This window comes from Muntiacus reevesi, chromosome 2, assembly GCF_963930625.1.
Source record: "Muntiacus reevesi chromosome 2, mMunRee1.1, whole genome shotgun sequence".
Taxonomy (NCBI): Eukaryota; Metazoa; Chordata; class Mammalia; order Artiodactyla; family Cervidae; genus Muntiacus; species Muntiacus reevesi.
In genome coordinates this window covers 6,745,586-6,758,886 of record NC_089250.1, presented here as the reverse complement: position 1 = coordinate 6,758,886, position 13,301 = coordinate 6,745,586, and the positions used below count along the sequence as shown (strand labels likewise).

The following is a 13,301-nucleotide window of genomic DNA, read 5'->3' as shown; positions in this document are numbered from 1 at the left end:
TGTCTAGAGAAGATCCTTTAGCATTTGTTGAAGAGCTGGTTTGGTGGTGCTGAATTCTCTCAGCTTTTGCTTGTCTGTAAAGCTTTTGAATTCTCCTTCATATCTGAATGAGATCCTTGCTGGGTACAGTAATCTAGGTTGTAGGTTATTCTCTTTCATTACTTTCAGTATGTCCTGCCATTCCCTTCTGGCCTGGAGGGTTTCTATTGATAGATCAGCTGTTATCCTTATAGGAATCCCTTTGTGTGTTATTTGTTGTTTCTCCCTTGCTGCTTTTAGTATTTGTTCTTTGTGTTTGATCTTTGTTAATTTGATTAATATGTGTCTTGGGGTGTTTCGCCTTGGGTTTATCCTGTTTGGGACTCTCTGGGTTTCTTGGACTTGGGTGGCTATTTCCTTCCCCATTTTAGGGAAGTTCTCAGCTATTATCTCCTCGAGTATTTTCTCATGGCCTTTCTTTTTGTCTTCTTCTTCTGGGACTCCTATGATTCGAATGTTGGGGCGTTTCACATTGTCCCAGAGGTCCCTGAGGTTGTCCTCATTTCTTTTGATCCTTTTTTCTTTTTTCCTCTCTGCTTCATTTATTTCCACCATTTTATCTTCTACCTCACTTATCCTATCTTCTGTCTCCGTTATTCTACTCTTGGTTCCCTCCAGAGTGTTTTTGATCTCATTCATTGCATTATTCATTTTTAATTGACTCTTTTTTATTTCTTCTAGATCTTTATTAAACATTTCTTGCATCTTTTCAATCTTTGTCTCCAGGCTATTTATCTGTACCTCCATTTTGCTTTCAAAATTTTGGATCATTTTTATTATCATTATTCTAAATTCTTTTTCAGGTAGATTCCCTATCTCCTCCTCTTTTGTTTGACTTGGTGGGCTTTTTTCATGTTCCTTTACCTGTTGGGTATTTCTCTGCCTTTTCATCTTGTTTAGATTGCTGTGTCTGGAGTGGGCTGTCTGTATTCTGCAGGTCTGTGGTTCCTTTTATTGTGGAGGTTTTACCCAGTGGGTGGGGTTAGACGATTGGCTTGTCAAGGTTTCCTGATTAGCGAAGCTTGCGTCAGTGTTCTGGTGTGCGGATCTTGATTTCTTCTCTTTGGATAGCAATGGAGTGCCCAGTACTGAGTTTTGAGATGGGTCTATGTGTTAGGTGTGACCTTGGGCTGTCTGTATGTTGACGTTCAGGGCAATGTTCCTGCGTTGCTGGAGAATTTGCGTGGTATGTCGTGCTCTAAAACTTATTGGCTCTTGGGTGGTGGTTGGTTTCGGTGCAGGTATGGAGGCTTTTGTACGGTCACTTATTACTTAAAGATCCATGTAGTCAGGAGTTTTCTGGTGTTCTCAGGTTTTGGGCTTAAGTCTCCTGCTTCTGGATTTCAGTTTTATTCTTCCTGTAGTCTCAGGACTTCTCCAACTATACAGCACTGATAATAAAACTTCTATGTTAATGGTGGAAAGTTTCTCCCCCGTTAGGGATACCCAGAGAGGTTCACCGAGTTACATGGAGAAGAGGAGAGGGAGGAGGGAGATAGAGATGGGCAGGAGGAGAAAGAGGGGGACTCAAGAGGAGAGAGACAGATCTACGAAGTTGTCTGATCCCAGAGTGTTCTCCGTAGCCCAGACACCCACAAAGATTCACAGAATTGGATTGGGAAGAGAAGGGGAAAGGAGGAAATAGAGGTGTTCTGAGGTAGAAAACAGAGTCAAGATTGGGAGAGAATAATCAACACATTCGTGAATAAAAATGGGAGCTGAATATTGGATTCTTAAATGTTCACAATTTATATCATATACTGAAAAACAAAAATTAAAAATCTAGAGTAGAGGTTAGACTCTTAAAAATACTATATTAAAAACAAAAACCAAAACACATAAAAGAAATTTTAGAAATATATATGAAGTTTGGTATAAAAATAGGGCTTCTCTTCTTTTTTTTTTTTTTTCCTTTCTTCTGTAAGGTTATAGTGGATTGAAAATGAAAATTAAGGCGTAGTAAAAGGAGTGCTAGAGGGCTTTAAAAGAAATAAGAGAAAAAGAAAAAGAAAATAGAAGAGAAGAAGAAAAAAGAAGAAAAAGAAGAAAAAGAAAAAAAAGAAAAAAGAGAGAGAAAAAAAAATTGTTTTGCCTAATTAAAAAAAATCGTAAAAATCTATGAAAGTTAAGGAGTAATGGGGGAGTAATAAGGAATTTTTAAAGGAAAATAAAAGAGACCCAAGAAAAAAGAAAAAAAAAATTTTTTTTTTTCCTTACTTAAAAAAAAAAAAAAAAAAAAAAAAGAAAAGAAAAAGAAAAAATATATCTAGGAATTTCTCTGGAGCTGTTGCGGTCAGTGTGGGTTCGGCTCAGCTTCAGATAGCTCCTCGTTCCAGCTTACACTTCTCGATATCTACAGGCCCTTCCGGTGTAGTCAGTCAGTGGTTTCTTCAGGGATTTTAATCTGTTGCACCGGTCCTTTCTGAAGCGGTTCCCTTTATTTGGGTTCTGTTGCCGGTCTCTTCCGCGCCTAATTTCCGCCCTGACACAGGGGGCGGAGGTGGATTCTTATTCAGGTAGCTAGTTCCGTCGCGCTGCGGGGAGGGGCTGTGCGGGGAGGGGCCGTGCGGGGAGGGGCCGGCGCTCCCGGGAGAGGCTTGCGCTCTTTTCTCGGTCTGCGCTGTTCAGGCTCCAGGCTCTTCTGTCTGAAGCGCGCGCCACTCTGCGCGCGGCTCCAGCCCTCGGGCGATTCACAAAAGCGCAGCACACAAAGCTGGGCCCGCGCTCCGGCCCCACGCCGCCCGAGTGGCCCAGGCAGCCAGGCGCTTGACGGGCGCTCTCTCCCCGGGTGCGGCGCGTCTTCTGCCCCGCGCGATCCCAGTCTCAGTCCCCGCCGGCGCCAGTCGGGCGTGCGCGCCCTCTGCCCTCCGCGTCCCCAGCCCCAGCCCCCGCCCGCGCCGGTCAGGCGCCCGCGCCTTCCGTCTCGCCGCGACCCTCCCGGCGGACTTCGGTCGCCCAGAATCTCGGTCCCTTTGTTCTGCGAACGGCCGGCAGTGTGTTCGGGCCGGTTAGCTTTCTCTCTCTCTTTGCTCTCCCACAGTTCAAGCTGGCAACTCACAAAAGCTCCCTCTGATTGTCCTCAGGGCGCTCAGGCCCGGACCCTGCCCCAAGTAATGCCGCCCGCTCCTCTCCGTTCCGCCACCAGCGGATGCGGGCGTCTGGGGTACTCCTCTGCTGGGAGTTGCTTTTAGGTTCGTAATCTGTGGGTTTTATTTATTCTATCCCTCCCAGTCAGATTCAAACTCTTGAGATTCCAACACTTCCCCCAGGCCCGCCAGTGCGAGGGCTTCCCGGTGTCTGGGAACGTCCTCTATCAAGTCCCTTCCCGGGACGGATCTCCGTCCTTAGCTCTTTTGTTTCGCTTTTTATCTTTTATATTTTGTCCTACCTCCTTTCGAAGACAATGGGCTGCTTTTCTGGGCGCCTGATGACCTCAGCTAGCGATCAGAAGTTGTTTTGTGAAGTTTGCTCTGCGCTCAGTTATTTTTTTGATGAATTTCTAGGAGAGAAAGTGGTCTCTCCGTCCTACTCCTCCGCCATCTTGGCTCCTCCTCTCTCTTTAATCCATTTTGAGTTTATTTTTGTGTATGGTGTTAGAAAGTGTTCTAGTTTCATTGTTTTACAAGTGGTTGACCAGTTTTCCCAGCACCACTTGTTAAAGAGGTTGTCTTCGAAAAAAATATTACACGCAAATAGAGAACAAAAGAAAGCAGGAGTCGCAATACTCATATCAGATAAAATAGACTTTCAAATAGAGGCTGTGAAAAGAGACAAAGAAGGACACTACATAATGATCAAAGGATCAATCCAAGAAGAAGATATAACAATTATAAATATATATGCACCCAACATAGGAGCACCACAATATGTAAAGCAGACACTAACAAGTATGAAAGAGGAAATTAATAGTAACACAATAATAGTGGGAGACTTTAATACCCCACTCACAACTATGGATAGATCAACTAAACAGAAAATTAACAAGGAAACACAAACTTTAAATGACACAATGGACCAGCTAGACCTAATTGATATCTATAGGACATTTCACTGCAAAACAATCAACCTCACCTTTTTCTCAAGTGCACGCGGAACCTTCTCCAGAATAGATCACATCCTGGGCCATAAATCTAGTCTTGGTAAATTCAAAAAAATTGAAATCATTCCAGTAATCTTTTCTAACCACAGTGCAGTAAGATTAGATCTCAATTACAGGAAAAAAATTGTTAAAAATTGACTTTTGTTTCTATAGAAAGCTTGAAGAGCTTCTCACCATTTTCCCAGTCAAGTTCAGATTCTGATGAGTGACATGGAGCAGCCTATTTGGCTCCCACCAAACATATTTCCTAAATGTGTCTTCTGTGACTCTGAAACTTTGTGGCCGCCTACCTGTTGCTCCTAGCTTATCCACTGGAATTTTCTGACCAGTCTTTGCATTTGTTATACATTCTTCAGGAAGACTGCTTTAACTTCATCTCGTACTGGCCCGTTTCCTTTGGAGTTCTCAAAATACTTATTGTCTGTATCACTCATCTTCCATTTAATTTTACAATCACTTTGTGTTTTTTTTCCCCTGTGATCTCATTTGTAAAATCCTATGGACAGTTAGGTTTTCTATTTGCATTAGGGAAAAAGCCCTGGTCTCAAATCCCTGACCCCTTTGCTCAAGTTATATGTGTTAATATATGGTGGAGATCTTCGTGTTGTGGTTAGTTTTCCTTGGGTCTGGCAGAAATTCAAGAAACTGGAGATATTTGTAGATGATTTTGTACATTTGATGATCTTTAGGTGGATAAAGAATTGCCCTGGTTTCCTGGTATTTGTGTTAGCTTAGAACAGAGTTAATTTTCTGGATTGACTGAGATTTCTTACTCAGATATTCTCTTGCATTGGATGTCCAGTTGATCCGTCACCATTTTTGGAAAAGATTTGCTGTTTAGTCACTAAGTCATGTTCAACTGTTTGTCACCCCATGGACTGTAGCACACCGGGTTCCCCTGTCCTCCACTATCTCCCGGAGTTTTCTCAAATTCATATCCGTTGAATCAATCACGCCCATCTCATCCTCTGCTGCCCCTTTCTCCTGTTGCTGTCAATCTTTCCCAGCATCAGGATCTTTTCCAGTGAGTCACCCTCTTTGCATCAAGTGGCCAAAGTATTGGAGCTTCTGCTTCAGCATCAGTCCTTCCAGTGAATATTTGGGATTGATTTCCAGGTTTGATCTCCTTGCTGTCCAGAGGTATCTCAAGAATCTTCTCTAGCACCATAGTTTGAAAGTATCAGTTCTTTGCTCCTCAGAATTCTTTATGGTCCAATCTCAAATCCGTACATGACTACTGGAAAAACCCTAGCTCTGACTATACAGACCTTTGTCATGACAAACTCCTCCAGTATTGTCTCCGTGAGAACTGTGATGGGTTGACCATAAGTATAAGGCCTATTTCCAGACAGTTCTAGTGCATTGATCTACATATCTGTCCTTAGCTATATGTCCATGTCAGACTGTCTCCATTACTATAATTTGTAGTAAGTTGTGAAACCTAGAAGTGTGAGCCCTCCAATTTTGTTTTTTTATTTGAAAGATTGTTTTGACTATTCTTTTGTTGTTGTTTGTTTTGTTTTAATTTTAAAAAGAAGCCCCAGTTTTTCCTTAAACCCCATTCTTAGTTTTTCAGGGACAGAAACACAACATCATGTGGTAACTTCTGACTTTGCACTAAGACATTTCCTAGGAGTTGTCCTGCCAGTCAGCAGGGACCAGACTGCACATGTGGTCCAGTTCAAAGACATCTGGGCCCGCCCTGGCAAAGAGGCTTGTGTGATACAGCATGAAGCGCTGGATAGATAGCCTCGGACTTCTAGGCCTTGGAAAGTTTAATTGGTACCCACCAGGCCTGGGCCATTCCAGGGACCCTAACCAAGCAAACATGCATCTTCCCTGATGTTCTCTGCTATCCACTAGCCCGTCCACACTCCTCTTAGCTTCTACTTCCATGAATCCGCAGACATCAGAAGGCACATGGCCTGGGCTAAAGCGTAACTTGTGGTTGGGCAGCCTTTGAAAGCTCACCTTTAATCAATATTGAGAAAAGAGAAACAGGGGCTAGGGGTGTGGGGATCCCCAGAGACAATGAGATGACACCCCCCTTCCCCCCCGCCCCAGTCCAACTCCTAGTGTCTGTCTCAGCCAGCGTCCTCTTGTGAGAGGACGCTAAGGAAGCTGAAAGTTTAAAACTGTCATCAACCCAGCCCCTTTCTGGCACGTGAGAAAAGCTTCCTAGAACTTTACAAAACACGAATGTCTTGACTGTTCTTAATTCCTTGTAGTTCTATATGAATTGTAAAGTTAATTTATCAAATTCTGCAGAAAACAACAGTGAGGATTTGATATAGGATTGTATTGAATCAGACCAAGTTGGGGAGTATTGCCATCTTAAAGATACTAAGTCTTCTGTTCTATGTACATGGGTTCTTTTGATTCAGGCCTTTAATTTTTTAAAAACATGTTTTACATACATGTACAAATCTTACACTTCTTTTGTTAATTTTTTTCTAAGTATTTTATTCTTTTTGATGTGATTATAAGTTGAATTGTTTTCTTAATTTCAAATTTTCCTTTTTTTCATTGCTAATGTACTAAAATACAGTTGGTTTTTGCATATTGAACTTATATCTTACAACCCCATTGAACTTTTTTATTGGTTCGAATAGTTTTTTAATGGAGATTTTAGGATTTTTTTGTATACAAGTTCATGTCATCTTCCAAAAGAAATAATTTCACTTCTTCCTTTCTAATCTGGATGCTTTTTGTTTCTTTTTCTTGCCTAATTATCCTGTCCAGAATACACACTGTAATTTTGAATATGAGTGGTCAGACGAGTGTTGCTGTGTTGTTCCTGATGCTAGGGGAAAGGGTCTTTCACCATTAATTATGATGTTAGCTCTGGACTGACTTTTGTAGATGCTCTTTATCATGTTAAGTATATTTCCCTTTTTCTAGTTTGTTGAGTGTTTTTCTCATGAAAGCGTATTGAATTTTGTCAAATACTTTTTCTTGGTCTATTAATATGATCTTTGTTTTTGGTTTTGGTTTTGTTCTGTATTAATATGGTATATTACAGTGAGCTTAAGTTATTAAACCAAACTTGTTTTCCTGGAATCCCTCTTGTTCATGGTATATAATGTTTTCATATTTTGCTGCATTTTGTTTCCTTGAGGATTTTGGTGTCGATATTCATGAGTATATTGATCTGTAGTTTTTGTTTCTTGTCTTTGCCTTGTTTTGGAATCAGTGTTGTACTGATATCATACATTGAGTTGGGAAATGTTCTTTACCTTCCTAGTGTTTAGAAGAGTTTTTTAAGCATTGGCAATTTTTCTTTAAGACTAATGGTAAATAAAAAAAAAAGACTAATGGTATTTTAATTTTTGTTTTTATCTTTTAGGATTCTCCTTTTACAAATGCAGGAATGGGATCTAATCTAAATCTCTTGGGTGAAATTGAATGTGATGCCAGTATAATGGATGGAAAATCCTTGAATTTTGGAGCTGTTGGGGCACTGAGTGGTATGTAGACATTAAAACACATGATCTCTACTCTTAAAAAAAACTGAATATTACCATTTCATTCCTCCTAAGGACAGCCCAGTTGTTTTCATCATTCTTGCTTATAATAATGTTGAAAACAAACATTTTTTTCTTTTATTGAATTTAGAACATAAAATCTTACCTATAGTTAGTTTTAAAGAAAACAGTGAAACAGCATATGTCCAAGTCTTTGGTTAGAGTGTGATCACTCTCCTTCATCTCCTCAAGAGATTACAGACATTTAAAATTGGAATTGGCATATTCCATTAATTTTGCAATTATTTGAATACACTAATAATATATTTTTATTGTTAAAAAATTCAAATGATATAAATAAAATTTACCTTTGATTTTCCAAATCTTTCCTTCCAAAACTCTCCCTGGAGGGTTTAACCAGTAAAATAAAATTAATTTTTCTGTATTTATATGTAATAGAAATACAGTTTTGCACATATTTAAAAAAAATGTATTTTGAAACTTTAAGACTAATGGTAAATAAAAAATAATGATATCAGTTATTATGAAACTTTCTTGTTTTCTGTAAATAGGATGGCTTAAAGTTTTTTTAAACATCAGTACTTATATATATAATGTATATTAGTTCACTTATTGAAGTGAAATATACATGAAGGGCACAGATTTTAAATATAAAGCTTCATGAATTCCTACATGTATATAACCTTGTAAACCACCACCCCAAATCAAGACATAAAAGATTTCCGTGTCAAAATGGAAAACATTTCCAAACTCCCAGACAGGTTCTTTTTGCCTCTTCTTTGTTTATATTGCTGGTATTCCCATCCTACCCTCCTCCTCCTCCCCTAATTCTGACTTTAGGCACTGCAGATTAATTTGCCCTTTGCTCAAATCCATATGAATGGAACCATACCCCTCTGTGTCTGGTTTCTTTTGGTTACTGTTATACCTGTGAGATTGACGTATGATTTATATCACAATAGCTTTTAAATTTTGCAGTAGCAGCATTTTGTTGCATGAATATATAATAACTTATTTGTTCTCCTCGGTGGATATTTGACTAATTTCTAGTTTTTGACTCATGAATAATAATAATAAAAACTCCAGTGAATATTTTTGTACAAGTTTTTTGGTAGACATATGCACTAACTTCGTTTGAGTATAAACCTAGGATTTAGAATGGTAAGTTTAGATACATATGTGTTTGGCTACAGTTGAAACTGTCCAGTTTTCAAAAGTAGTTTTTACAATTTATACTCCCATGATTTATGAGCATTTCAGTTACTTGACGTCTTTGGCAATGTTTGGTATTGTTACTCTTCTTAAAATTTAGCCATTTGATATATGAATTAGCGGTATTACTGTTTTATTTTTTATTTTTTTTTAAGTTTTTTTTTTTTTGGTATTACTGTTTTAATATGAGTTTCCCTGGTGACTAATGATATTGAGAATATTTTTAAATGTCATGGCCATTGAGATATCCTTGTGTACTTTGTTTTTGTTTTTCATGTACTTTTTATTGGATTTTAAAAACTGATTTGTTGGAGTACTTTTTATATATTTGATGTAAATCCTTTGTCAGATACATGTATTGCGAATATCTACTCCCAGTCTCTGGTTCACCTTTTCAGTCTTCTAATGAGGTTTAAGTTATCAACTGTTTATGTTATGGCTAATTTTTTTTTTTTTGTATTTTAAGAAACCTTTGCCTACCCAAAATTTTGAGGATAGCTTCCTGTTGAAGATAGCAGTTCTATTGTTTTTAACCCTTCATAGTTAGCTTTCTTATGAAGTTCAGATTCATTTTAGAGTAGGTGAAGTCAGAACCAACTTTAATTTTTTTCCCTCTTATGAATATCCAGATGGTTTATTGCCATTGTCAATAGAAAGGATAATCCTTTCCTCTGAAGAGTGTTGGTAGATCAGAAAACTATACATGTAGGAGTTTGTTTCTATACCTTCTATTCCATTGTTCTGTCTATTGTGTTATTGCCAGTACCATACTGTCTTGATTACTATAGCTTGACATTGTGTCTCAATAGTCTGGTCATATAAGATTTCCAGCTTCCTTTTTTCGCCTTTATAGTTGTATGGGCTATTTTCAATTTATGGCATTTTCATAAATTGTTAGGATCAACTTGTCAGTGTCCATAATAAAACCCTGCTGAGATTTTGATTGGTATTGTGTTGAATATATATATAGAACCATATGTGGACAACTGACATCTTAATAATATTGCATCTTTCTGTTGTGAACATGAAAAGTGTACATCTATATAAGTAATGTTTACTTTTCTCAGCAATATATTATGGTTTTTAATATATATATCTTATACATCTTCTATTAGATTTATTCCAGATATTTTTTCATGGCTACTCTAAGTATATATTTTAAAATATTAGTATCCAGTTATTTTTGTATTTAGAAATACAGTTGAGGTTTGTGTATTGGACTTGTATTCAGTGGCCTTGATAACTTTATTAATTTAAGCAGTTAAAAAAATAACTTTATTTTATAATTTCTATATACATAGTCACATCATCTTTGAATCATGACAGTTTTGCTTTTTCTGTTCCAATACTGAAAATTTTTGTTTTTTACCTTGCATTTTTGTTCTGGCTCTGGCTCAGTGCAGTATGGAATACAAGTGATGACAGTGTACATCCTGGTTTTGTTCCTGATCTTAGAGGGGTACTCTGAGATATTTCACCATACTGTGTGCTTCCAGCTATAGGATTTTCATAAATGCTCTTTATCAGATTGAGGATGTTTCCTTCTAGTCTTAGTTTACTGATAGGTTTTATTTTAAATGGGTATTGAATATTAAGTGTTTTTTTGCATCTTTGACTCTTATTCTTTATTTTGTAGATATGATAAAATTTATGATTTTTTTTTTTTGAATGCTAACACAACTTTTCATTCCTAGCATAAAGTCTTCATGATTGAATTTTTTATCTTGTTTTTTACATCCACTGGATTTGATTTCCTGATGTTTAAGATTTTGACATCTATGTTCATGTAATCATCAGCTTTAATTTTACTTACTTAAAATATTCTTTTTAGATTTTGGAATCATGTTTGGCTGCCTTTATAAAATGAGTTGAGTTTTTTTTTCTCCTATATTGTTTGAAAGGGTATGTATACAATTGGAATGATTTCTAAAAATTATTTGGAAGAATTCATTGGTTATTTTGAATTACTGGAATTTTCTTTGTGGAAAGTTTTTTTTTTTTTTTTGGAGGACAAGGAAAGAGTGGCTTTATTTCTTTGCCAGGCAAAGGGGGAACACAGAGGGATAGTGCCTCAAGAATTGTGCCCATTTCCTGGTGAATTGTTGTTTAGTCACGTATTCGTGTCTGAACCTTTTGCGACCCTGTGGACTGCAGCCTGCCAGGCTTCTCTGTCCATGAGATTTCCCAGGCAAGAATACCAGAGTGGTTTGCCATTTCCTTCTCCAGGGTGTGGAAAGTTTTAAATACATGGGTTTCAATTTTCTTACCAGTTATATGACTATCTATATTTTTCTTGTGTGTATTTTCCAAGGAATTTGTCTTTTTTAAATGCGTTGTCAGATTTATTTGCCTAAACATTATATTGACTTCCAGTTGAATGTCACTGTCGTCAGAGAACATAGTCTGAAAGTTCCAGCCCCTTGAAATGTTTTGAGACTTACTTTGCGGCTCTGCTTATGGTGTATTTTAATGAATGTTCCATAAGGGCTTCCAAACAGTATTATGTCGTTGTTGGGTGTGTTTTCTATATATATCAATTAGGTCAGTTTACTTACACATTTGCTGTAATCTTCTATATCTTCTCTGATTTTTGTGATAAGTATGAAGAGCATTTCAATTAGTTTTAATTTCTTTTATTATGAGATATCATTAGCATTTAATGAAATTTCATATTTTTCAAGGCCATTAGCATTTCTCTGTTTACACTTCTTGTGTGGCTTGCCGTTTAACCCTGTTTATAATGTGCTTTATCATATTGGAACTTAAAATTTTATTAGTCAAACTTATTTTTCTCCTTTTTGTGGCTTTTGCATTTCTTAAGGTTTTCAGTTCAGTTCAGTTCCGTCGCTCAGTCGTGTCTGCTTCTTTGCGGCCCCATGGACCACAGCACGCCAGGCCTCCCTGTCCATCACCAACTCCCAGAGTTTACCCAAACTCGTTTCCATTGAGTCGGTGATGCCATCCAATCATCTCATCCTCTGTCGTCCCCTTCTCCTCCCTTCTTCAATCTTTCCCAGCATCAGGGGCTTTTCAAAGGAGTCAGTTCTTCCCATCAGGTGGCCAAAGTATTGGAGTTTCAGCTTCAGCATCAGTCCTTCCAATGAATATTCAGGACTGATCTCCTTTAGGATGGACTGGTTGGATCTCCTTGCAGGCCAAGGGACTCTCAACAGTCTTCTCCAGCACCACAGTTCAAAAGAATCAATTCTTCGGCACTCAGCTTTCCAACTCTCACATCCATACATGACTACTGGAAAAACCATAGCTTTGACTAGACAGACGTTTGTTGGCAAAGTAATATCTCCTCTTTTTAATATGCTGTCTAGGTTGGTCATAGCTTTTCTTCCAAGGAGCTAGTGTCTTTTAATTTCATGGCTGCAGTCACCATCTGCAGTGATTTTGGAGCCCCCAAAAATAAAGTCTGCCATTGTTTCCACTCTTTCCCCATCTACTGCCATGAAGTGATGGGACCAGATGCCATGATCTTAGTTTTCTGAGTGTTGAGCTTTAAGCCAACTTTTTCACTCTCCTCTTTAACTTTCATCAAGAGGCTCTTTAGTTCTTCACTTTCTGCCATAAGGATGGTGTCATCTGCATATCTGAGGTTATTGATATTTCTCCCAGCAATCTTGATTCCAGCTTGTGCTTCTTCCAGCCCAGCATTTCTCATGATGTACTCTGCATATAAGTTAAATAAGCAGGGTGACAATATATAACCTTGATGTACTCCTTTCCCAATTTGGAACCAGTCTGTTGTTCCATGTCCATTTCTAACTGTTGCTTCCTGATCTGCATACAGATTTCTCAGGAGACAGGTCAGGTGGTCTGGTATTCCCATCTCTTTCAGAATTTTCCACAGTTTATTGTGATCCATACAGTCAAAGCCTTTTGCATAGTCAATAAAGCAGAAATAGATGTTTTTCTTGGACTCTCTTGCTTTCTCAGTGATCCAACGGATGTTGGCAATTTCATCTCTGGTTCCTTGCCTTTTCTAAATCCGGCTTGAACATCTGGAAGTTCACAGTTCAAATACTTTTGAAGCCTGACTTGGAGAATTTTGAGTATTACTTTGCTAATGTGTGAGATGAGTGCAATTGTGCAGTAGTTTGAGCGTTCTTTGGCGGTGCCTTTGGGACTGGAATGAAAACTGACCTTTTCCAGTCCTGTGGCCACTGCTGAGTTTTCCAAATTTGCTGACATATTGAGTGCAACACTTTCACAGCATCATGTTTTAGGATTTGAAATAGGTCAACTGGAATTCTATCACCTCCACTAGCTTTGTTCATAGTGATGGTTTCTAAGGCCCACTTGACTTCGCATTCCAGGATGCCTGGCTCTAGGTGAGTGATCCCACCATCGTGATTATCTGGGTCATGAAGATCTTTTTTGTACAGTTCTTCTGTGTATTCTTGCCATCTCTTCTTAATATCTTATGCTTCTGTTAGTGTCATGCCATTTCTGTCCTT

At 38.2% G+C, this 13,301-nt stretch overlaps 1 protein-coding gene across 4 annotated transcripts in view; it reads left to right on the top strand.

Moving 5' to 3' along the window:
- The window catches only part of TASP1 (taspase 1), a 251,874-nt gene that overhangs the window by 44,472 nt on the left and 194,101 nt on the right, over positions 1–13,301 (top strand). For all 4 annotated transcript variants that reach the window (XR_010661275.1, XM_065919536.1, XM_065919537.1 and 1 more), the window contains one exon: positions 7,485–7,605. Coding sequence is in view for 3 of the 4 variants with exons in the window: in XM_065919536.1 (XP_065775608.1) it covers positions 7,485–7,605 (121 nt within the window). In the remaining variant the exon portion in view is untranslated. The remainder of the gene's footprint in view (positions 1–7,484; positions 7,606–13,301) is intronic.